This window comes from Muntiacus reevesi, chromosome 6 (assembly GCF_963930625.1).
Source record: "Muntiacus reevesi chromosome 6, mMunRee1.1, whole genome shotgun sequence".
Lineage (NCBI taxonomy): Eukaryota > Metazoa > Chordata > Mammalia > Artiodactyla > Cervidae > Muntiacus > Muntiacus reevesi.
The window spans coordinates 53503046-53527764 of NC_089254.1; the positions used below are offsets into that span (position 1 = coordinate 53503046).

General features: G+C 38.4%; 1 protein-coding gene across 2 annotated transcripts in view; it reads left to right on the forward strand.

Moving 5' to 3' along the window:
* Positions 1-24719, forward strand: part of DOCK4 (dedicator of cytokinesis 4) — a 468861-nt gene that overhangs the window by 204870 nt on the left and 239272 nt on the right. For both annotated transcript variants that reach the window (XM_065939085.1, XM_065939086.1), the window contains exons 3-8: positions 61-101; positions 2079-2134; positions 6866-6962; positions 12659-12807; positions 16720-16804; positions 23587-23738. In XM_065939085.1, the coding sequence (XP_065795157.1) occupies positions 61-101; positions 2079-2134; positions 6866-6962; positions 12659-12807; positions 16720-16804; positions 23587-23738 (580 nt within the window). The remainder of the gene's footprint in view (positions 1-60; positions 102-2078; positions 2135-6865; positions 6963-12658; positions 12808-16719; positions 16805-23586; positions 23739-24719) is intronic.

The following is a 24719-nucleotide window of genomic DNA, read 5'->3' on the forward strand; positions in this document are numbered from 1 at the left end:
TCGTTTCTTCTAAGTATTGTAATGATTTATTGAAACATGACCATGATTATTTCTCCACAGGCTGGTACAGAGGCTTTGCCTTAAAAAACCCGAATATCAAGGTAAAAATAATCACTTTTACTATAATTATGGGATTGTAAAGAAAGACAGTTAATTTACTTTATTTCATTATACAATTGAAATTACAGTTGGGACTTAGTTGAAATACTAAATGGCAATACAGATTTTCATAATTTTTTGAAATTCCTTTGAACTTGGATTATACTTAAGACACGCTATTCAGATGATAATCCTGTGTCGCTCTTGAAATTTATACTGAGAAAACCTTAATAAGCTCATGATATATAAACAAAATCTTTTTAAAGTGTAAGCTTTGCAGAGAGCTAAATTAAAATTCAGGCAGTGGAAATATATATTCCAAAAGAAATAATGAATAGAGGTATTTAATCTTTGTTTTCTGTGATATCATTTGTAAAAGTTGGTGTGGAGAGTGGTTTATTTTAGGTATGTTATGAGTCCTTTTAGGTGTGAGGAGCCGAAATGTGGGAAAATCAAATTATAAAGAGTCCATCTTTCTTACCATTCCAGACAAGAACTAAGACTCATTATTGTTTATATATTTATATAAATCATAAGGAATTATAGTAGGAAGCAATATGATTTTTCTTTTACCTTTCCTTTGTGTAGTTTATGATGTTAACACTAATCCTTACTTCTGTATTTTTCTACTTTGTTCCTATCTTCCCATCTTTACCCATGCTACCCACATTCACTAATATTTTCTTACATGTCATGTTCATTTTTGGTTTAATCCTGGTTTTCTTAGGATTGTAGATAAGAAAGTATCATTTCTCATTTCCAAAATATAAGTAGTCTAATCTATTTTGCCTACATTTCTGTTTAAGTATACCTTTTTTCCTGGATCATCCAGCTGTGTTAATTGCTGTATTTCAATTATTTTAGTTGTTCTAAAGGAGAACCTATACTTTAGCTCTCATATAAAGTTATTTTTGGTCATCTGCAGGCACATGCATATGTAACTTCAATATTTTTCATTTAGAACATGCTTTAAAAAGTGTTAAGATTTGTTGCTTCTATTTCTCTTCTAAAGAACCTCAATTTCTGACTTCTTGTTAATTCCAATAATTACTCTTATTTGATATTCCTACTATATTGAGGTAAATTTAAATTCCAAAGGAAAAGGTGTTTTTTTTTTTTTTTTTAAACCTATGCCTATTTACTACTGTTGTATATACAGAGCTTGCTAGTTAAATTTTATGTTATCCTTGGACCCACAATGGTGATAATGTATTCAAATGACATTTGTTTTTCCTAAATATTTAATTGAATTTTCCATTTAATTGTACATAAAAAATCATTCAGAGAATATTGTCATTTAATGGATAATAAAATTGCTCTCTTTTTTAATTTTTTTTTTCAATTTCTCATTTAGAACAAAGGAACAATTTCCTTGCCCTAGCCTTTCCCTACAATAAAGAGCTTTAAGCTGGTGTGTCTTCTTTTGTTTAATTTTTGTTCCATCAGAATGGCAGCCTGGTGATGATTTGCTGCTATGTTTTCATTAAGGATCGTTCCTAAACATATATGTAATATACATACTGTTTCTAAATTCTTAGTAGTGCTGTTTTTTAGTATATATTTTCAAATAGACACATGAGTAGTTTGAAGAGAAGAAAAAGAACTTCAACCAAGAGAAGCAAACTAAAACCCCCTTTTCAAAACTGCAATATTAAAAAATAATATTTAGCATGCTTTCTATATAGAATTTTCTTGAAAATACAAAAAAAAATCTGTCATATGTAGAATATATTTTTGAGTGGGATTTAATGTTTTGGTTATATTTATTTTAAAGTATCTCTAAATTTGTAAACTGATAAATAGTAGAAATAAAATGACTGGTTCTAAGCTACATTAGATTTCACCTAGATAATGTGTTAGAGATTCCATCTTCCTGCTATTGTTATGGTTGTGTGGTGATATTTTATATATATGACTTATGAAATTTACTCTGCCGTAATAGACAGCTAGCACCATAACCTTCATGTTTTCTCTTCCAGGGTATATTTCCTTCCAGCTATGTTCACTTGAAAAATGCCTGTGTAAAGAACAAAGGGTAAGAAATAAATTTTATTGATGGAGAGTTTTCACACAATCATTGCTTAGTTTGGAATTTGAAAGACTTATTGTCTTGAAAAAATGAACCGATTCTTGCCATTGTTTGTGTTGTTAGATAAAAGACAGATGACATTAAGGCAGTTCGTGGAGAAAATGAAAGAACCACATCTATATGTTGCACAGCAGTACAATCTAGGGCACTGGAGGTCTCTCATTGGAAATCATGGAATCTACCTAATCTCAAGCAAAAGGAGTTGGTTCTTCTTGGTTTTCTGTTGTGTAGGAAAGCAAGCAATCATAGCCATCAAATGCTGAGTCATATCTCAACCCAGGAATTTCCTAGATTCACTGCTGATCATTAGTAGCTGAGTCTGTCATTATTTTCCTAATTGGGCTTAAAAACAAATCCTTGTGTGTTATTGTTATTGTTCAGTCGCTAAGTCCTGTTCAACTCTTTGCAACCCCGTGAACTGCATCACACCAGGCTCCTCTGCCTCCCGCAATCTCCCAGAGTTTGCTCAAATTCATGTCCATTGAGTGGGTGATGCTATCCAACCATCTCATCCTCTGCCAACCCCTTCTCCTTTTGTCTTCAATCTTTCCCAGAATTAGGGTCTTTTCCTATGAGTCATCTCTTGGTATCAGGTAGCCAAAGTATTGGAGCTCCAGCTGATACTGAGCTTTAGCATCAATCCTTCCAATGAATATTCAGGGTTGATTTCCCTTAAGATTGACTGGCCTGAACTCCTTGTAGTCCAAGGGACTCTCAAGAGCCTTCTCCAGCACCACAGTTCCAAAGCATCAGTTCTTCAGTGCTCAGTCTTCTTTATGGTCCAACTCTTACAACCATACATCACTACTGGAAAAACCACAGCTTTGACTTCTGTTGGCAAGGTGATGTCTCTGCTTTTTAATATACTGTCTAAGTTTGTCACAACTTTCCTTCCAAGGATCAAGCATCTTTTAATGGGTGCAGTCACTGTCTGCAATGATTTTGGAGCCCCCCAAAACATAATCTGTCCCTATTTCCAGTTTTCCCCCATCTGTTTGCCAAGAAGGGATGGGACCAGATGTCATGATCTTAGTTTTTTTAATGTTGAGTTTTAGGCCAGCGTTTTCACTCTCCTCTTTCACTCTTATCAAGAAACTCTTTAGTTCCTCTTCACTTTCTGCCATTAGAATGGTATCATCTACATATCTGAGGTTGTTGATATTTCTCCTGGCAGGCTGGATTCCAGCTTGTGACTCATCCAGCCTGGCATTTCGTTTGATGTACTTTGCCTATAAGTTAAACAAGCAGGGTGACAATGTACATCCTTGACATACTCTTTTCCCAATTTTGAAGCAGTCCATTATTCTATGTTGGGTTTCAACTGTTGCTTCTTGACCTGCATATAGGTTTCTCAGGAGACAGGTAAGGTGGTCTGGTATTCCCATCTCTTGAAGAATTTTCCACAGTTTGCTGTGATCTACACAGTCAAAGGCTTTAGTGTAGTTAGTGAGGCAGAAGATGTTTTTCTGGAATTCCCTTGCTTTCTCTGTGATCCAGTGAATGTTAACAATTTGATCTTTGGTTCCTCTGCCTTTTCTAAACCCATCTTATACATCTGGAAGTTCTCAGTGCACATACTACTGAAGCCTAACTTGAAAGATTTTGAGTATAATCTTGCTAGCATATAAAATAAGCGCAATTATCTGGTAGTTTGAACATTCTTTGTCACTGCCCTTCTTTGGGTTTCGAATGAAAACTGACCGTTTCCAGTCCTGTGGCCACTGCTGAGTTTTCCAAATTTGCTAACATATTAAGTACAGCACTCTAACAGCATCATCTTTTAGGATTTGAAATAGTTTAACTGGAATTCTGTCATTTCTACTAGCTTTGCTTGTAGTAATACTTCCTAAGGCCCACTTGACCTCACATTCCAGGATGTCTGGCTTTAGGTGAGTGACCATACCATCATGGTTATCCCAGTCATTAAGAACTTTTTTGATAGTAACAATAGTAAGTACTTAAAACATTAGATTGAAAACATATTTCTAATACTAATAATTGCCTCTACTATTACTCTTTTAATGAATGTTTGTTCTTCAGAAATGTTGTGCAGCTATAACCCACCAGAAATGAGTCAAGCAGAGTTACCAGTCCTTTTGGAATTCTCCAACCAGAGTCTATCCAACCCTCCTCAAGTAAACCAAGGGACTGTCCAGAAAACACACGCTTACTCTTTGTTCTGACCTTTCTGGCCTAGTGATCTGGATCTTTCTACCCTGTCCCTTAAAGGATCCACCTGGGCCAACCCCTGTAGCCAGTCTCTTTGCTGCCTTTGCCCCAAACCCAACCCTGATCCTAAAAACCCTCCAGAGTAGAGAGCCACCCTGCCCCCATCTTGCATGCAGACCGAGGAAGAGAAAATAGACAGCATGCTAGCAAAGATGATGTCAAGCATCGTTCTGTGTACTTTAAGTCCTCTCTCTGAAAATGCATTGTGGTGGGACATAGTTTTAATTGAAACAAGTACCTTGTTTGTTTGTCCTAGCCAGTAACTGGTGAATATCTGACTCCCTTGAGTCTGAGGAAGTTTAACAATAGATAAAATTGTCTCAAAATTTGGTCCTGTTAGTTTAAGACTTGGTGTGGGTTCGACACCGGACACAGGGCATGATGAGCATTATACAGCAAGAGAACTTCAGGGTGGAACCAAAGTTTATTTTCTTAAAAAAAAAAAGTTAGAATTGATGGAGACTTTAGGTTCTAGAACCATTAACTGGAAGAAAAACTTTAACCTGAAAACATTCCAGAACACGTATTGCCAGATGATTGCTTTCCCAGAGAGCAGTCTCTTTAGGCTTTTGATGTTGCCTGTCTTATTTTAAGGGGATTAGCAGGCTGATGGCCCACCAGGATGAAATAACTGCAATGTACATCTCAGAATAACTCAACAGAATATAATTTCAAGGGCAGTTACTTATGCCAGACTGCTTGAATGTTGATTTTGGTATAATTAAGAGGAAACAGCTGCCTCACCTAAAATGGCAATTTTGTGCTTCTTAAAAATGTACATTTTGGTTGAGCAAACCCCAGACCAACTTCCCACAGACTAAATTGCCTTTAAATTCTTTCCTGGGTCTCGGAGCAATGCAAGACTGATGGGGGTGGGGGTCCTTAAATTATAGTTGTGAATGGTGAGGTCACTTCTTTGTTATTTAATTCTTGCTGTGGTCATGTCAGTTTTTAAATGCTAAGTAGGTTGTTAAGTTTTCTTTGGAATTCATTGTTCCTGCCCAGACTTTGCATCTATCATTTTATAATGCCTGTCTCCAAATACTAGTCATTTAAATTGCAACAGCTGCTTGAAAAGCAAAATAAATGCACTACCATTTGAAAATGTCAATTATGTAGCCTTGATAAAAGGTTCTGTATATGTCACAGTTCATATATTACTGTTTACTTTTATTTCTGGTTTTACATCTTCAGCTATGTTTAAGCTCTAGAAAGAAGTAAAATATTCTCAGGATATTTTAGCAGCAGTATGAAATGAGGCTCTGTTGGTGAAGAAATCAAGGCAAGATTTTAATTCCCATACGTGCCAAGAAAACTTTACAAAAGACAGTTATGTACACTTTGGACTTAACATCAAGAAGGAACACAGAACAGTTAATAGCCTCATGATAAGAAATAAAAATTTCCCTTGATCATCTACATAACCTGGTTCAGTGTCCACTGAACACTGAATATTGTCCTTAGAAAAAGATGCTCAAATGAAGAAGATAATCCCCCTCAGTATGGTCAATTAGCGTACTTTTGGGAAGTAGTATTAAAGGCACTTACCCATTTTAACCTGCACAAAAATGAAGAATTTTAAAAAAGAAATGAGAGATGAAAAAAATAAAGGTTATTGTATGTCAAAGATAGGATGCAGAAGTCAAATTCAATCTGATTTTTTTCTCTCCATCTCCTTTATACATGCTTAACATCAGGACCACCATAGATACTCTGCTAATATTGGTATGAATATTTTCCAAGTATAGTTTCTGACACATAGGAAAGAAATAGAAGGAATATATTACCCTAATCATGGAGAGGAGCATTCTGCAATGGATATTCAAATACCTGTGATGTCTTAAACCCTTTATAAGTTCTGTGATGCATGACAACATTATTGATAGTAGTAATCATTTTTCATGGTCCTGTTTGCAAGAAATAAAAATGAGGTGTTAATGAGATCAAGTGAGTGTTCAGTCAGTACCTCAGTGTCTAGTTGTTTATAATACTGAGTTAGTTTGGATGTTTGCAGCCATCATATCCTGATCATTGAATGAGGCTTTCACTCTCTTTGAGCCCAATGGTCATAGCGCTTGGAAGGCAAGAGCCATCTCACAGTCTAGATAGCCTGGTAACCTCATGTTACATACAAGGATTTTTGGACTTGGAGAATTTAAGTGAGTTGCTGTTTAGAGGTCAAACTGTGCCTGGCGCACAACCTCGCTGATACTGTTGCTTCACCACACTGCTTAAACACTGATCTAGATGAAGCGGCTGGTCATTCTGCTGTTGTACTGCCATAACCCACATCACATTCCTCACACAAATTCGTATTCAGATCCTGATTTCTGTTTGCAGAACCAAAAATAACTAGGCAGCTTCCTTTCCTAGTTGGTCTTTTAGAATATTTAAAAGAAGATTATTGTCTATGTCATTTGCATATATACTTGTTGTTCAATTTCACAGACAATTTGAAATGGTTATTCCCACTGAAGACTCTGTGATCACAGAAATGACATCAACATTAAGAGACTGGGGAACTATGTGGAAACAACTCTATGTGGTATGTAACTTTTTAATGGCATCGTTTTTTCAGTAGAGAATTGTTTCAAAAAATATCTGAACAGGGGTCAGTGTCTAGTATTTGAGCACCTGCTGTAAGTCGCTACTACTCCTCTGGGAATTGGGGATGGAGAGCTTAATACAAAATAGTCTGATTTTTATCCCTATGTCCATCCAGCATGGATTTTGTAAGGTCTTTTTCAAGCTGCACAAAGGTAAAAAATTACTTTCCTGGCATCTAATCAAATAGGATGATGTACATGGAACCTAGGTTTAGGCTTTCTGAATAATTTTAATTGTCACAGAGAAATAAGCTTATTTTTCAATATAATTTTCATAATGATGACATTCAATTATATTCTAATTCTCTGTACATTGCTCAAGTATACTAAAAATGATAGTCTATTTAGAATCAATGAGAAGATTCTAGAACTACAAGAGAAAGGGGTGCTTCTTGGGAAAAAAAGGAGCCAGAGTTTTGGGTATATACGTATATATGGCTTTCCAGGTGATGCTAGTGGTAAAGAACCTGCTTGCCAGTGCAGGAGACATAAAAGTTGCAGGTTCGATCCCTGTGTCAGAAAGATCCCCTGGAGGAAGGGGCAGTCCACTCCAGTATTCTTGCTTAAAGAATGCCGTGGACAGAGGAGCCTGGCAGGCTGCAGTTCACAGGGTCACAAACAGTGGAGCACAACTCAAGCATGCACAGAAACACGTACCTAATTACATATTATACTTACTGAGAACCTTCTATGTTGCAAACCCTGTAAGAACTACTCTAGATGTAGTATCTCATGTAAGCCTTACAGCCACTCAAGGAAATAAAGACTCTGATCATCCCTAGCTTACAAATGAATAAAATTGGGAGTGAAGTACTTACTGGAGGCCAAGCAGTTAAAAAATGACCATGACTAAGCTGGGATTCACATGTAAGTCTAGCATCCTCACTGAAGCACTGTCTGTGGGGAGTTGGGGGTGATGTTTTGGGAAAGATGAGTTTATTTCTTCTTTGATTTTCAAAGGAATTTAGTGAACAGCTTAGTCATTTGAAGGGATGTGCTCAAAATACAAAGGTGTACTTATCCTGACAACACGATTTGAAATAGCCTGTCAAAGAGAAGAATCCAAATTAGTGAGGGACATGGACAAAGAATGACCATTTTTATTCTCTGCTCCATAGAAAATGCAATAGGATATTTCACTGAGGCAAGAAAATCTTTAAAAGTCACTAATAAAAACCCATTTGATGTTGGATTTCTCTGACCATGCCCTCTTGGAGCTGGTGGCTTTAGGGCTCGCTACTAAAATCCACAAGATGATCTTAGATGAAACACAGCATCTAGGCTTTGCTGGGGTGCAGTAAATGCTCTGTCAGGATAACTGAACTCAGGCTCTGGGCTGGGAGAGTACAAAGGAAATGCAGATCTCCTTTTTAGATTTTCAAAATTTGTCTTGGAAAGAATAAAACCCAAGTATTATTTCACTTAATATTGCACGACATTAAGATGAAAATTAAAACTATGTGAAATGTGCAAATCGCTGCATCTTAAATACCCACCATAAAAATAATGACAGTGTAAGTGTGAACCATTAATTGAGCTAAGTGATGAGCACTTTCCCTTTTATGTAGCTTCTAGTGAGGATCAAAGTTGAATTCCTCTTGATTCTGCCTCATCTAGCTATTTTTACCTGCTTTTGAGGCTGTGAGCATCTATTTTGGGGACTACTTGATTGGCTTGAAAATCTACGTGTTGTAAACTCTAAGAGTAACTCCCTTACCTCCTACCATCCTGAGTGATGGAGATAAATGATTATTTCAAAGTTTTCTTGAATACTGGAATAATAGTTCTCTTAGGAACAAATATAAAATTTAACCTGGAGATACTAGATTTTTAACCCTGAGAATTTGGCTGACTTGGATATGTTGGACCTTTTGATTTCTCTTTTCCTAATTTAAATGTTTTTGTTCAAGTTCATCATGCATAAGTGTATCAGGGTACTTATGGTCTTTCCTAACAGCTTTAAGGCACCTAGCTTCTCCGCTGGAAGGCATTTGATGAGCTACTCATATGTTGTCAATGGTAACCAGTATATGAGATATACTTTATCTTAATATAACGTAGAACATTTAGCATTAAAAAAAAAAAAACTCACATGGTAGATGCTCAAGAAGTGCTATTTGCTTTCTTCAGTACATTGGTCATGGTCTAAATAATGTCCTTTAAAGTATCACTTAATAAAATAGCAGTAACAACAAAAACATTAGGTGAAATACAGATCATCTTCTACCAAGTACCTTTGTGCAGGCCTTCGGCTGGGTATTGCACAGCTCTCTTCCTTGCGACTTTACCAGGTAGTTTTTATTTTCAAATCTTATCATAGATCATCTATCTAGGGTCACATGCTAAGTAGGAAAACCTGGCTGTAAATTGTCTGCTGCTCCCAAATTTATATTATTTCCATCTTAAGGTAAATCAAAACTTGCTCATTCTCTACAATGCTAAAATACTTACAGTTCATTTTTAGCAGATAAATGTTGCAGAAGTTTTCTGATATGTTGTAAAAATGTTTATGTATTTTTCTATTTTAAGTGTTTATTTACCCTGCCTCTTTCATTGAACATTAAATTAAAAGCATTTTTCATGTTTCCTGAAGAGTCTTCTTAACTATCCTTTTTTTTTTTTTAATCTAGTTTTTAAAGAGGTATCATTTTCTGACTAGCTATCAAAACAGTTATGTAATGTTTTTGTGCATTAGTGGGGAGGGTGTTGCAGTATGTCACTGTTCTGGCCACCCCTTTCTGAAAGGGAGAACAGACCGACCGGTTTTTCTTTTTGTAAATCCAACCTCTTCTCAGCTCAGTGTGCTCTTGAACTTAAGTGCTAGAGGTGACATTATTAGGAAATCAAGCCCATCCCTCTGGACAACACCAGGACACCTTTCCCGAAAGCAAGACAGGTGCCCTTCACATGGTGGTGGTCATGTTAAGCAGGAGTTGGCTGTCTCCCTGCCACATGAGATTTGGCTTGTGTTATATCTTCCTTAGGTAAGCAATTTCTTTGACTACTTGAGTGGACTTTTCCTTCTGCCCGTGGAGTTCCTCAAGTTTTTTGAGTTTTAATTTTTTAATTAATTTTTAATTGAAGTTTAGTTGATTTACAATGTGTTAGTTTTAGATGAAGAACAGAGAGATTCAGTTATATATATATGTATATGTATTTGTCTGTGTCTGTGTGTATGTATGTGTATATATGAAAGTGAAACTGTCAGTCGCTCAGTCATGTCCAACTCTTTGTGACCCCTTGGACTATAGCCCACCAAGCTCCTCTGTCCATGGAATTCTCCAGGCGAGAATACTGGAATGGCTTGCCATCCCCTTCCCCAGGGGATCTTCCTGACCCAGTAAAGGAACCCAGGTCTCCCGGCATGGCAGGCAGATTCTTTACTGTTTGAGCCCCCCCACCAGGGAAGTTCGTGTGTGTGTGTGTGTGTGTGTGTGTGTGTGTTATTTTTCAGATTATGTTCCATTATAGATTATTACAAGATACTAAATATAGTTTGTGCACTATACAGCTATAGTTCCCTATGCTATACAGTTCCCTTGTTGTTTATCTGTTTTATATTTAGTAGTATGTGTCTGCTAGTCCCAAATTCCTAATTTACACCCCCCGTTTACCCCTTTGATAACAGTGTTTGTTTTCTGTGTCTGTGTCTTTCTGTTTTATAAATAAGTTCATTTGTATCATTTTTTTTATATTCAAAGTATGATTGGTATCATATGATATTTGTCTTCCTCTGGCTTCCTTCCCTTAGTATGATAATCCCTAGGTCCGTTCTCCTCGAATTTTTCTTGATCTTCGCTGCTTATTCTCTTATATGATCTAACTAGAACCCACCTCTTAAGATTCCCTAAAGCTCCTTTAAGTCAAGGTGTTTCTTCCTTCATTCTCCAGCTACTGGGAGTTTCAGCCACTGTGGTTGGCGCTCTCATCAGATGAAGAACACAGGCATTGACCAGTGATTTACAGTAGTATTGCACTGCAGGGAGTGTATAACGTGAGGAAAGAGTGAGAGATCGTAGAACAGGCTCAAGAGAGTGCTATAGGAGTTGAGAGCAAGATTACTTCTATCTCAGAGTATCAGGGATGGTGTCATGGAGAACGTTTCTTACTCAACTGGCACATTGTCTAACCTGCTCAGTAAAAAAAACACTCCCAGTCACCAAGCATCAATGAAGCAGAAGATCCACCTCTACCATTTTTTTTCTAAAGAATTTTATGACTATCTTTATCCATCACACAGAATTTGATATTTTTGGCAGCTTATCTCTGTAGAGAACTTCTGGTAAATGATAATCTCAATACTTTCATACCATTATTCATATAGCTTATTAACAATTTTCATAGAACAGGAAAGCGTAGCTTCTGCTTAAGAAAGATGAAGAGTTAATGAAAGGTGAAATACTTACCAAAGGCTTACCCTAAATATCTGTGGGTAAGAGACATACACTTAGATTTTGATAAAGATGCAGTATTTATTAGAGGGTTTACTCTGGATCAAAACTGTAATGATAACAGCACTAGCAACACCTGATACTTACATGGTGTTTATTGTGGGTCAAACATCGTTCTCAGAGTTTTAATCTTCATTTAATCAATCTTCATAACAAGCCTATGAAATAGGTACTATGATAGCCACTCTGCAGATAGGAAAACAAGCACCTTGAGGTTGATACATTGCCACAGGTTTTTTAGCCAGTGAAGAGCAAAATTAGAATGCAGAGTGAGATACTTTGTCTTTCAAGTCTGTGCTCTTAATCACTGTCTTATCAGGCTCTCTTCACAAATGTTATCTCTAATAACCTTCCATGTGCATGTCTCACAGATGACAAAAGCCATACTCAAAGCCTATAAAACTAGTTAAGTGGCAAAACCAAGATTTGAAGCCAGGAGTTTGACCAATCTTCTTTCCAACTAAGCCTCCTCACTTGATGAATTTCATAAGAGATTAGCTTGAATTTACAAGAAAATTTAATAAGTAAGAAAGAAAATATTTTTTAAAAATCTAAATACTGGCCAGATGCTAAGCAATGAAAATTTATCAATAAGCGAGCGGTAGAGTCCTCTATGTACTCAACTTCTGATGGGAAACAGTAAAGCATTAAGACCAACACACAAGAAGTAATTGAAAAATAAGATTTTCCTTTGAACTGGCTTTCATTGCATGCTGCCATACTTCAGAGAAGGGAGAAAAGCATGTGAGCAAGAGCTGTCAGTGAGGATTTCCTGACGCAGGTGGAAATCAGTTGTAGCCTTGAAGGACAGTAGAATTGGATGGAGCTAAAGAAAGAGAGGATTTGAGGTGGAAAGGGAAGCAGAGAATGTAAAGTCAGAGATCGGGCCAAACTCAAGTGTAGAGACGTCATCAGGATCCTGTAACATGATGTGTGTTTTGGGGAGCCTGATAAGTGCAGTTGGATTTGGATTCTTGGGCAGGAGAGCAGCATCGTGAAACAGGATGAAAGGATCTAGAGAAGTGAGTGCGTTTCAGGACCAGAGGAGAGAGTTTGTTAATGGAAAGTCTGTCTTCAGAGTGCCCGGCACATAGAGGGTAAACGGGACTCGCCCTCTGCTCCTCTGTGGTTACCCCATGTCTCAGAGTCTGACCACTGAATCTCCGCATTTGCGTGTTTCCTAGAGAAATGAAGGTGATCTCTTCCACCGACTGTGGCATATCATGAATGAAATCCTGGATCTGCGGCGGCAGGTGTTGGTGGGGCACCTCACCCATGACCGGATGAAGGACGTGAAGCGCCACATCACCGCCCGCCTGGACTGGGGCAACGAGTGAGTACCTGCCACCCTGGGGACGAGCTCTGGTGGGTGCACACGAGGGTGTGGCTGCAACAGCGGTGTGAGCCGCCGTGTGCTCGTATCTCTGGAAAACTTTCCAGTTTCCTCCTTTGGGGGGCTTGGTGCAGACTGTCACTGATGGAGCTGAGAACGGCATCTTCTAGGGCTGGTGAGGGTCCCAGGACGTTGTCAGTTCTCTACTGCCCTGTGTGGTCTGACAGTGTGCACGTGCTCACGAAATGCAAAATGTCCACTGGGGTCAATCAGATATGACTCCCACTGAGAGTACTACTACTAATGTGTGCTCAGTTGCGTCCGACTCTTTGCAGCTCCATAGACTGAAACCCACCAGGCTTTCCTGTCCATGGACTTGTCCAGGCAAGAATACTGGAGTGGATTGCTATTTCCTTCTCCACACTGAGAGTACATCTTATTTCAAAAAGGCTTTGGGTTTGACATGTGTATTTCTTTCTAAATACATTCCTTTTTTCTGTTGTGGTCATAGATTGTTGATGTTATGCGGAGGGAGGTGGCTTCTGTTAAAAGTCTTAGGGACAGGGATCCTGGGTGGTGGTTGGGAAAGGCTGAAGGGTGGCTTTCCTCATTGCCCTGATTCTACCTGTGCATATATGTTAGTGTCTTTTGAGGAGCTGCCCGGGAAAACTTGCTAAAAAGCTGATCTTGACCAAGATTTGCTCTTAAATAAGATACAACTGACTAATCTAAAATAATAGCCAAGTACTTTAAATAGTAAATCTAGTCACTTAAAGCAGTGATCAAAGCTGATGTTGTGCTAAATATGAATGTTAATATACGGGTGAGAAATTAGAATAAGCCAACTTTGACTATGATGTTAGGCTTATGTGGGCTCAAGCATAAGGAAGGTAACTGGTCCCTTGGTATCCTATAAGGTCATGGCCTCCCTCTCTCCCCAAATCCCCATTCACTGTTTGGACCTTCAGAGCATCTTCTGTTCAGTTCAGTTGCTCAGTCATGTTTGACTCTTTGTGACCCCATGAACTGCAGCACGCCAGGCCTCCCTGTCCATCACCAACTCCCAGAGTTTACCCAAACTCATGTCCATTGAGTCGGTGATGCCATCCAGCCATCTCATCCTCTGTCATCCCCTTCTCCTCCCGCCTTCAATCTTTCCCAGCATCAGGGTCTTTTCAAATGAGTCAGCTCTTCGCATCAGGTAGCCAAAGTATTGGAGTTTCAGCTTCAACATCAGTCCTTCCAATGAACATCTAGGACTGATCTCCTTTAGGAGGGCCGGCTTGAATCTCCTTGCAGTCCAAGGGACTCTCAAGAGTCTTCTCCAGCACCACAGTTCAAAAGCATCAATTTTTCGGTGCTCAGCTTTCTTTATAGTCCAACTCTCACATCCATACATGACCACTGGAAAAACCAGAGCCTTGACTAGATGGACCTTTGCTGACAAAGTAATGTCTCTGCTTTTTAACATGCTGTCTAGGTTGGTCATAACTTTCCTTCCAAGGAGTAAGCGTCTTTTAATTTCATGGCTGCAGTCACCATCTGTAGTGATTTTGGAGCCCCCCAAATTAAAGTCAGCCACTGTTTCCACTGTTTCCCCATATATTTGCCATGAAGTGATGGGACCGGATGCCATGATCTTAGTTTTCTGAATGTTGAGCTTTAAGCCAACTTTTTCACTCTCCTCTTTCACTTTCATCAAGAGGCTCTTTAGTTCTTCACTTTCTGCCATAAGGGTGGTATCATCTGCATATTTGAAGTTATTGATATTTCCCCTGGCAATCTTGATTCCAGCTTGTGTTTCTTCCAGCCCAGTGTTTCTCATGATGTACTCTGCATATAAGTTAAATAAGCAGGGTGACAATATATAGCCTTGACGTACTCCTTTTCCTATTTGGAACCAGTCTGTTGTTCCATATCCAGTTCTAACTGTTGCTTCCTGACCTGCATACAGGTTTCTCAAGAGGCAGGTCAGGTGGCCTGGTATTCCCATCTCTTTCAGAATTTTCCATAGTTTATTGTGATCCACACAGTTTATTGTGATCCTGTGTGGATCAGAGCATCTTAGAGCAACAGAAAAAAAGAAAAGCAGACAGGAAAGGAGAAGGCAGTAAAAGATACCACAGATGAATTTTCCTTTTACTGAATCTGGAAAAACCAATTTGAAATCAAGAGTAATGCTTCCTTTAAGTATAGGACATCACTTTATCAGAAGCCAGTTTTGATTCCTGCTAAGACGTCATATACTACAGGAGTGAAGTATATAACACATTTTAAAGCTCTATCTTGTCCAGTCCTTCTGTTATTTCGCTGAGTGAGCTGCGCCATCCATCCTTTTATAGACAGTCATGAGAGCAGCCCTAATTCAGTTATCTTGGGGAGATTCATTCCTTATGGGGAATCAAGGGCAGGGGTGGAATACAGCAAGACACCGCACTCGGAACTCTCCTCTTTTAAGATGTGAGGCAAATTCCTGAGCCCTCCTTGACTTCATTTTCTTTGCTTGTCGCTTGTTGAAGGGGTAAGTTGGGCCAGAAGAGATCTAAGGCCCCGTCCACTCCAGACCAGTGTGATTCACAGCATGGAGCGCTTCCTAAGAGATGGGATATGCCAGCCACGTGCATGGAGCCTCTGGTCTCACTGTGTGTAATGGGGTGGCCCTTTGGGGGGTAGATCTGAAGACTGTTTGACCATGACCTAGGCTGCCCATCTTTCATGTTTCGAATGTTTTTGAATGTTTTTCCTTTTTGTTTTGAAAAAACTTGGTTTTCTGAATCATGTTGGCCCTTAGTCATCATGCCGGTTCTCCTTTAAAAGACTAGTTTGTAAATAGGAAGAAAGTTGGACGAAGTTAGCTTATCAAAAATAGCTTAGAAATACAGAGCAGGCAAGAAGATGATACTTTTTCAGTTTTAGGAAGGAAGATGATGACATAAGGAAGGGAAAAGAGGGAAAAACATTAATTACGACTGAATCATGGCTCAGTTTTGACTCATGTAAGTTCCAGCTTATGCTTTGGGCAATTCTATGGCTAATTTATGGTAAGTTGGTAAAACATGGATGTATGAAAATGAGCAATATAATTTATTTAGATCATCCTCAAATTCATGAATTTTCAGAGATCTGATTTTGCTTTCTTTGAGTTTGACAACTTATTTTAAATGACTTACAGTTTACAGATTGTGCATTTACTGTATTCCTTTAAATATAGTTTTCTTACTGAAAGGGAAAAACAAAAGTGGAGGAAACTTGGGAGGAGGAGGAGACAGTCATCTCATTCCCTGTCAGGGCCGTCAGAAGTGTTCTTGCCTGAAAGCCTCAGACAGAGTTGCAACAGTGGCAGCATCCCCATTCTCCACAGAGCCCTGTGCTGTCTTTTGACGCTCCTGTGATGGTACTGGAGGGAGAATCAATTCATTCTTCCTTCCTGATGTCCCAGAGCAGCTCAGTGACTGTGTTAACATAAAACCAACCCCTGATGCCAGGTCAAATCCTCACGGTCAGACTTCCCTCTCCTCAACTCTGTGTTCTAGAACAAAATTATGTCTAGTTTCCAGGCCAGCTCAATGAGGAAGGGTTTCTGTGGTAATAGTTTGTAGGGTGCTAAAAGCTCCCCCCTCTGTAGAACCAAGGCCCCCAGTGGTAAAGGCGTTGCACCAAGAGGGTCGGCCCATTCCCACCCCATCCCTGTTTCCTTGCCTTTATCATCTTCTGTTTCTCAAGTTATACCCAGTGTTCAGCCTACTTACTTAGTCCGAGCACAGAAAAAGGTTATTATAAGGTAAAACGTTTGGGTGGGAGAAGCACAATGGGTGATGCATTGAATTGTAGAGTGATACAGTTAAGATAATTATTTTAAATATATTCTGTTGAGGTGACGTTTCTTCCAAACATTTGCAATTTGTTTTCTAGACAACTGGGACTGGACCTGGTGCCTAGGAAAGAGTATGCAATGGTGGATCCAGAGGACATCAGCATTACTGAGCTCTACCGATTGGTAGGTACAGGAACCTGTGGCTCACAGTCTCACTGCTAATTTTGTGGTTTCCATGACACTTTTCATACTTGCTTGATTTTGTAAGAACAGGATGTTCCAGGTTTAATTTGGAGCAAGTAAAGAGAATTGAGAGCTAAGGTGACCCTGCCCCAAGTACAAAACTAAGATAATTTACCCGTCTAAGAATTACCTGACATTCCTACTGAGCCCTCAACTCCCAGGCTCTAGGAAGTAAAGCGAAAGAAATTTTAAGTTCTTTTCCTAAATCTTTCTACTTTGCCTGGACTAGTGAAATGCTTACAAGTTGTATATTTATCTGTTGTGTATCAAGACATTGTTATGACTAATGGTTTCCAGTTAGTGCTCATCAGCATGTTAACTCCCTTCCCTCCTGTCTTATCACTACATGCACAGACTCCTGAAAGTGTCTCCTCCTTGGTCTCCAAATGCTGGTCTTAGCCCCCATCTCTCCGAGACCATTTCTAAGTACTGAAGCTTATTAATAATCATAAGATATTTGGTCATATCGCCCACCATGGCATCACCCATGACTTGAGTTTTTTCCCTAGTTACATGATAGGTTACAGTCTAGTTATTTACTTGGCATCTAGGTTCCCTAAATGATCCGTCTGTCTTGTATTTTGCCTCATATTCTTAATGTTTGTATAAAGTTTACCTAATCTCTTGTTATTCACTGGTGGTGTGATGTTACAGTCGCTGTCATCTTTCACTCTTGCAACCCCAGGCTCTGTAGTCTGCCTGGGCTCCTCCGTCCATGGGATTTCCCAGCTAAGAATACTGGGATGGGTTGCCATTCCCTCTCTATGGGTCTTCCTGACCCAGGGATCAGACCTGAGTCTTCTTCATTGCAGATGGGTTCTTTACCAACTGAGCCACCAGGGAAGCCCCTGTTATTCACTAAGCTCTTTTGAAACCTCAAATCAAAGAAAAATGTGGCTGGAAAGACATTCAGTCACCATCCCAGGTGTAATTTTGCTTTGCTCTAGTTACTGCTGTATTTTTCCATAATGTTCCAAGGAGGAATCACTGTGGTCAACACTGGATTCCTTTTTTGGAAGATCCTGCCTCTTTGGAGGTAACTTCCCAAACTTACAACCTTCTTCATAGAATCGCAGGTTATTCTTGACCTGAGATTATCTGAAAAACATGAGAAAAAAATCCAGTATGCATATGTCTGATTTGAGAAAGTGATTTTTAATACCACATTCAGTTTTTTTTTTCCTTTGTCATCAATCTGTTCAGATGATTGAAAGCTCATCATGTCAGTTGGAATAAATTCTTTTTCTGTAAAGAATTTCGTTTACATTGAGCTTCTTGAGAGTGGTGCTTCACACTACACCCCTCTCTGACGTTAGTGCTAAGTGGAGTGTCAAGCCCAGAGCAAAAACACAGTTAAAGATTGGTTGGAGGGAGGAGGGCAGAGATGATTACAAGTAGTTTAAAGTCATCACTAATTCTTACCTTATGTATATATATGTATATATAACAAAATCATTAGAATTTGTCAGACACATCCTCTAATGAGGTATTTTTATTATAGTTTATTTAACTATTGGGTATCAAATTTTGTCTCTCACTTTTGTTTTAATTTCTCAATCAATTTGAAGTTTCTTCAGAGTGAGCACCATGTCTTATCTCCCTTTGTTACATCTGAGGTCATCTCGTACAGTGCTTTGCACTCAATAAGCAATCACTTAATGGTTTTGGCAGTCACTATGATATTATGAGAAGACCATGGCTGTAGATCAAGAAAACTAGATTTGAATTTCATCTCTTCCTTCAACCAGCTCTCTGATCTTGGATTTATTGCTCAGTGTTTCAGAGCTTCAGTTTCTTCGTCTATTAAATGGAGAAATCATTCTTATCATGTTTGTTTGGGAGATTAAATAAGACATTCATGTGAAATGCCTTTCCTTGGCAGATAACATTTGCAAAGCACCTAAGAATTCAGTCAGTCTTCATTCTTTTCTCATCTTTATTTCATCCTTGTTAGAGAGGCATGGTGGCAAGAATATTGTTACCTTACATGCTATGTCTTTGGGGTTTCCCTAGTAACTCAGGTGTTAAAGAATCTGCCTGCAATGCAGGAGACACCAGTTCGATTCCTGGGTTGGGAAGATCCACTGGAGAAGGGATAGGCTACCCACTCTAGTATTCTTGGGCTTTCCTGGTGGTTCAGCTAGTAAAGAACCAGCCTGCAATGCAGGAGACTGGGTTTGATCCCTGGATTGGAAAGATCCCCTGGAGAAGAGAATTCCATGGACTGTATAGGCCATGGGGTCACAAAGAGTCAGACACGACTGAGTGAATTTCACTATGCTACTTCTTAAAATTAGATTTGACTGCGTTCAATGAAATAAGTAATAGAAGCTTAGACATGACAGAAATTTATTTCTCTTTGACAGTACACAAGCCCAGGCAGCAGGTCTTGGGCTTGTTTGTGGATTCATGATGTCAGAAGCAAAAAAAGGATCCTTTATCCAGGATGTATCACAGTACAACATGGCTGCAAGAACTCCAGCCATTACATTGCTCTCCAACAGTAGGAAGGAGAATGATTTCTTTCAGTTGACTCAGCTACTTTAATGAGTCCTTTTGGAAACTCCACACAATACTTGCCCTTATATTTCTTTGGCTAGGGCATGGTCACATCCCCATATTTAGCTAGGGATGTCAGATATTTGATAAGCAACTAATAGTATCTGACACAAATATGTTTTATTTTCCCAAGTTTGATTTCATATGATGTAATTTTATCTATCTGCTTTTTACTTAACGTCATCCTATAGGATGAGAAATTCATTTCGTCTCTTTGAACTTTCCAATTTGCTAGTTGTGGCTGCTGGGAGTGTTATGTTGATAGGATTCTGGGATCTCATCTGGGCTGTGATGACTGCCAGATGAGAAGGATTTTTTTGTATTTTATAGCTCAGAACTTAGTCCACAGTCTTCATTCATCAGAAACATGATTTTAAATGAAATTGGGATTCTCCTCCTCCTTTGCATTTTACTGTTTCTAAAGAAAAGACAATACTCCAGGAAACCTCAAATGATTATAAACGTCAGAAGGACATGTTTTCTCTTTAAGGCAGCTTCAAGTTCCTGTTTATATCCTGGCACAGCAGTAATCAGGTTGTCTGTAGCACTGGCCCTTTTCTCTATGCAATGTAAACATGACTGACTGTCCAGACTTCACCGAGGAGAGTTGGCGGGCACCACCACCAAATCCCTTGTGGCTGGGGGTAGGGGTTGTCTTCACCATGTCATATTTGAAACACAGGCATCTTACTAACTCCATATTCCGTCATTAGGGAAAAAAAAAAGTCTTGTTTTCGGTTTTTGACAGCCCCGTTAGCAGATCTTTCTCACCTCATCGTGTTCATCTAAGCAGTAAAATGTGCTAAACCTCACAGTGTTAACATATGTCCACTTGGTTTACTGCCAATGACCAGAGTTCAATTCTTCGCTAAATAAAGAGGACCTTATTGGCTGGATTCTCTTGTTAATAAGGAGGATCTTTTTAGGAAACTTTCTTGGTTTTTATAAGATCTTGTTAGCAGCTTGCTGTGTGATCCTTAGTGGGTAGGCCAGTGGTTCTCAAACATAGAACAGGGTACATTTGGCCATGTCTGTAGACATGTTTTGATTGTCACAGTTGGGGATGGTGTGGGCTAGGGGATCAGGAGAGGTGCTACTGACATCTGGCGGGTACATGTCAGAAAATGGGAAACATCCCACAAAGCTCTCACAACGCAGAAAGAACCAGCCCCAATTATCAGTAGTGCTGAAGGTGAGAACCCTGGTAAATATAGACAGTTTACCCAGTAACTGATGCATTGGTGAGGATTAAAAATCTGTATCACTTTAATAAGTCTTTGGAATACATCTTTTTCTTTCCTCAGTCAAAGGTCTAGTTAAAATGTAAGTACATTTAGAATAACTGCTAGGTGCCTTTGTAACCGTAAATTATTTCAGAGATAGATTTGTCTATTTCAGAGATGGATTTTTGTCTGTGTGTTATAACTATCAAATCATAGCTCTTGAAGTATGAACTTGCCTTTTTCATTTTGCTGTTGTAATAATATCTTCACAGAGATATTTTTAGCAGTTCCCAAAAGTAGTAAATTACCAAAAGATAAACAAGTCTTCATAACCTACTCAAGTTCAAATCCATCTCAGGCTTGGAAACATTATAGGTGAGAGAAGAGAGGTGATTTCAGAGACCAAATATTTCAAGGCAGTAATTATACAAAAGATGAAACAATACGTTTTTCAATCCGCTAGGATTTGCGTCTCTCTTCGCGTGATCTTAATCAGTGATTCTCAGCCTTCACTGCACATTAGAATCACCTGGGGAGCTTTTAAAACTTCTCTTCTCTGGACCCCCACCCCCTGGAAATTCTAGTTTAATTGTTCTGGGATAGGACCTGGACATAAGTATTTTTTAAAAGCTCTCTTGGTGATTCTAAAGTGCAGCCAAGGTTAAGAACCACTGATCTAGATATATTGGATTCTCTGCATGTGTAAGGGAGCTAATTCTTCCGTTCAGCGTTTCGTGAATGTCATGATGGATGCTGGGAACTTTGCACTGTTTGAAGTAAAGACCAGACATCTCCTAGTTCTTATATCTGTTTTTCCAGCTCTAACCTTTAGTGGTTACTCATTTCTTCATAGAAGTTTGTGCTTTGTTACCCTGAACTTTTAAGTAGATCAGTAAATAAATTAACAATTTCAGAAAATAAAAAACTACTTGGGAAACTAAAGAGATATAGTTTTATGAATGTATGATACTTCCTTTGCCCTGTTTTAAGGAGTTTTTAAAGTACAAAATAGAGCAACCATCATAGAAAAAAGACAGAATTATGCTTTTTTTCTCTCCAGGAAGCCTTTTCTGGTAATTTTGGCCAACACATACCACAACGTTGACATCCACTTTAAAAGAAAATGCACTTACTCCTCACTTTTACAGAGGCGTGTTCAGTGTCCCTGTTGAGTATACAACAATTATAGATATATTTGGTTAATTGCATTTTTTTTTTTAGCTATTTACTTTTCAAGTGGTTCAGATTAAATGATAAAAGCATGAAAAAATTCTGGTGATTTTATGTTGTTACATTTATAACTAAATGTAAGTAGCATTTTTTTGCATTCAAATCTTGGTTAGTCAGTCATTAGTTTTTTTTTGTTTTTTTTTTTTTTCAGTCATTAGTTTTTGAACTATACTTAGAAACATTAAAAGGTGGCTGAGGTAGACGAAGAGTTTTGTACCTTAACTTCAAGCAAAGATATGGCTCCTTTGGAGTTAAGCACCAGGTTTTTTCTTTCCTTCTTTCTTTCTCCCTTCCTTTCTTCCTTTCTTTCAACTGTCCAGTGATGACAAGAAGCGCCCTCTTTAGTAGTCCATTATGAAAGCAGTAATCGTCCAGTCTTAGCACCTGTCCTCTTAGCTCACAGCCTTTCTGTATGTTTTCCCTGTGCCCTCACCCTGGGCCAGTTCTGCTCAGTGTGGTTCAAGAACTGGCTGAATCATGAACTGTTTGTAACTGATCCAAGTAGAAAGATGATGAGTAAATGTATAGAAGCCTTTATGACGTTTTGCCATTGCGGTGACATTTTGATTGTATTTTGTGAAAATATCAACCTGTGGTAGATTAGAGGGGAAGACAGCCTGGCCTTGACTGCAGGTAATTTGAGAAGCACTGTCTAGATGGTTCATAATTCCTTCTCCCCCTTTAACTCTTAGTTAAAGTGTTGCTTTCCCAAGATGCTTTCTCTGACTGCTCAGACACAAGTCAGATCCTCCATTCATCATAGTTGCAATTTTCTATCTGCTTGTGGGACAGTTTTGTTGATAGCTGTTCCCCCTAGTAGAAAAGCTCCACAAAGGCATAGGCTATTTCTGTGTTTACCCATCATTGCATTCCCAGTGTTGGGCATGTTGTAGACACATAACAAATATGTTAATAAATGATCATTTCCATGTTCTCCTCACCTCTGGAGCCCTGGGTGATTCCTTTCCTTCCTTAGCATGTGGGAACTCTTACTTCTGGTCCCACCTCTTACATGTAGCCTAGGCTAGCTGTATTAAAAGAGAAACTAGAGATGGATGCAGAGACTATTCCTGCCTTTAGACACTCACTGAGTTTTGTAGGTCTGCCTCTCTTTATCTCCACATCAGATTAGAAACATTTTCTTTTTCTAATGATTGAATATCATTTGCCACTGCCTGCCTTGGAAAACTACCAAACCTTTAGTATAATTTAAAAGAACTTTTAATTATGAGAAAAGTGAAATCATAGCTACATTGTTTAGCTCCCATCAGTGAAATGATCAGTTAGATTTTTAATTTAGTCTGATGTTTTAAAAGATGACCCATAATTTGTTCTCACCCTGGGAGTTGACAAGGGACCAGTAGAATCCTTTGCATTTCATGCTGTCTGTGAGTTGGTATCATTTTAATGTTAATAATTAAGAAACAAATCTTCTTAAAGCAGGATTCCTGATGGTCTGCAGACTTCAGCAGAAGTTGAAATAAAATTTGGAGTTTAACATCCATCTGGAATGTTGTGAAGTAATTAGCCTCCAACTAATAAAAATAAATGAAAACAAACAAACAAACAAAAACATCCAACTGGATACCAAATTCACAGCCAAAAAAAAAGCACAGGACATTATGATCACACCATAGGTAACTAGTTTGTTGGGGTCCATTGTTTCCCTTGGTCCATGCTGATCTTGTTTTTTTGGTGGACGTCATACAGATGGAGCATCGACATCGGAAGAAAGATACCCCAGTGCAGGCCAGCAGTCACCACCTCTTTGTGCAGATGAAGAGTCTCATGTGTTCCAACTTGGGAGAGGAGCTTGAGGTCATCTTTTCACTGTTTGACAGTAAAGAGAATCGACCGATCAGGTAAATGCATGTGGAGGTATGACTTGAATTCCTTAATGGTGGAGTGGTGGGTGTTTGCAACTGGCAAACTTTGGGATGTGTGACCTTGTACACTTTTACTCTATCAACCTATTTTCTCCCCTTTAGAACTTTATGAATTTCTAAGCTGTCTATCTTCTGAAGGTTTCCCTGAAAATTAAATGAGATGAGGCATGAAAAGGTTTGTTTTGAAAAACTCAAAAAGGCCATAGAACCATACTTATTATTAAATAAAAGTATGTCATTGATAGCAGGTCTACTATTTGTTTGAGTTGTTTTGTGTTGATAATGCAAAAGGACATAATATCTCTAAACCCTGAAGTTAATTTGCATCTCAAGGTCAATACATTGTATTCTTCAAATTTTCAGTAAACAGTTAAATTATTCTTACCCTGTTCGCATCAAATGATATTGAGGAAAAACTAAATACTTGAAAACCTTTCCATTAGAGTTCAGAAGTGGGAAATAATAAACAGTTTCACATACATTTTTTTCTTTCTCTGTCTTACCTGTTGTATTTCTTTTATGGCAAGTTTTCCGTATTTAAGAAAAGCTTACAATGGATGTTTTGGTTGTTATCCAGAAGTCTCAAGCTTTTTTGAGACTTCTTTATGTGTAAAAATGTTTTAATCTTAAAGTTGAGCACAATCCACACCATCTTTTACATGAAAAAATTTTAATTTGAAATTAGAATTAAAATTATACCACAAATCACACATAATGATCCAACTGTACCCCACTTTAAAAAATAATATTTACTCAAATAAGTGTTGACAGTTTTAGGCAGCAATGAGCTGCATATTATTTTATAAACACAAACTAATCGTGGAATATTTCTTTTCTGGTAAAAAGAAAATCTTTTTTTAAGGAAATCTGTGTGAAGTTTGTTTTTAATGCGTTTATAGCCATAAAATCTTTGAATTAGCTTATATGTTATTCATTGCCTGCTAGAAAGTATACTTT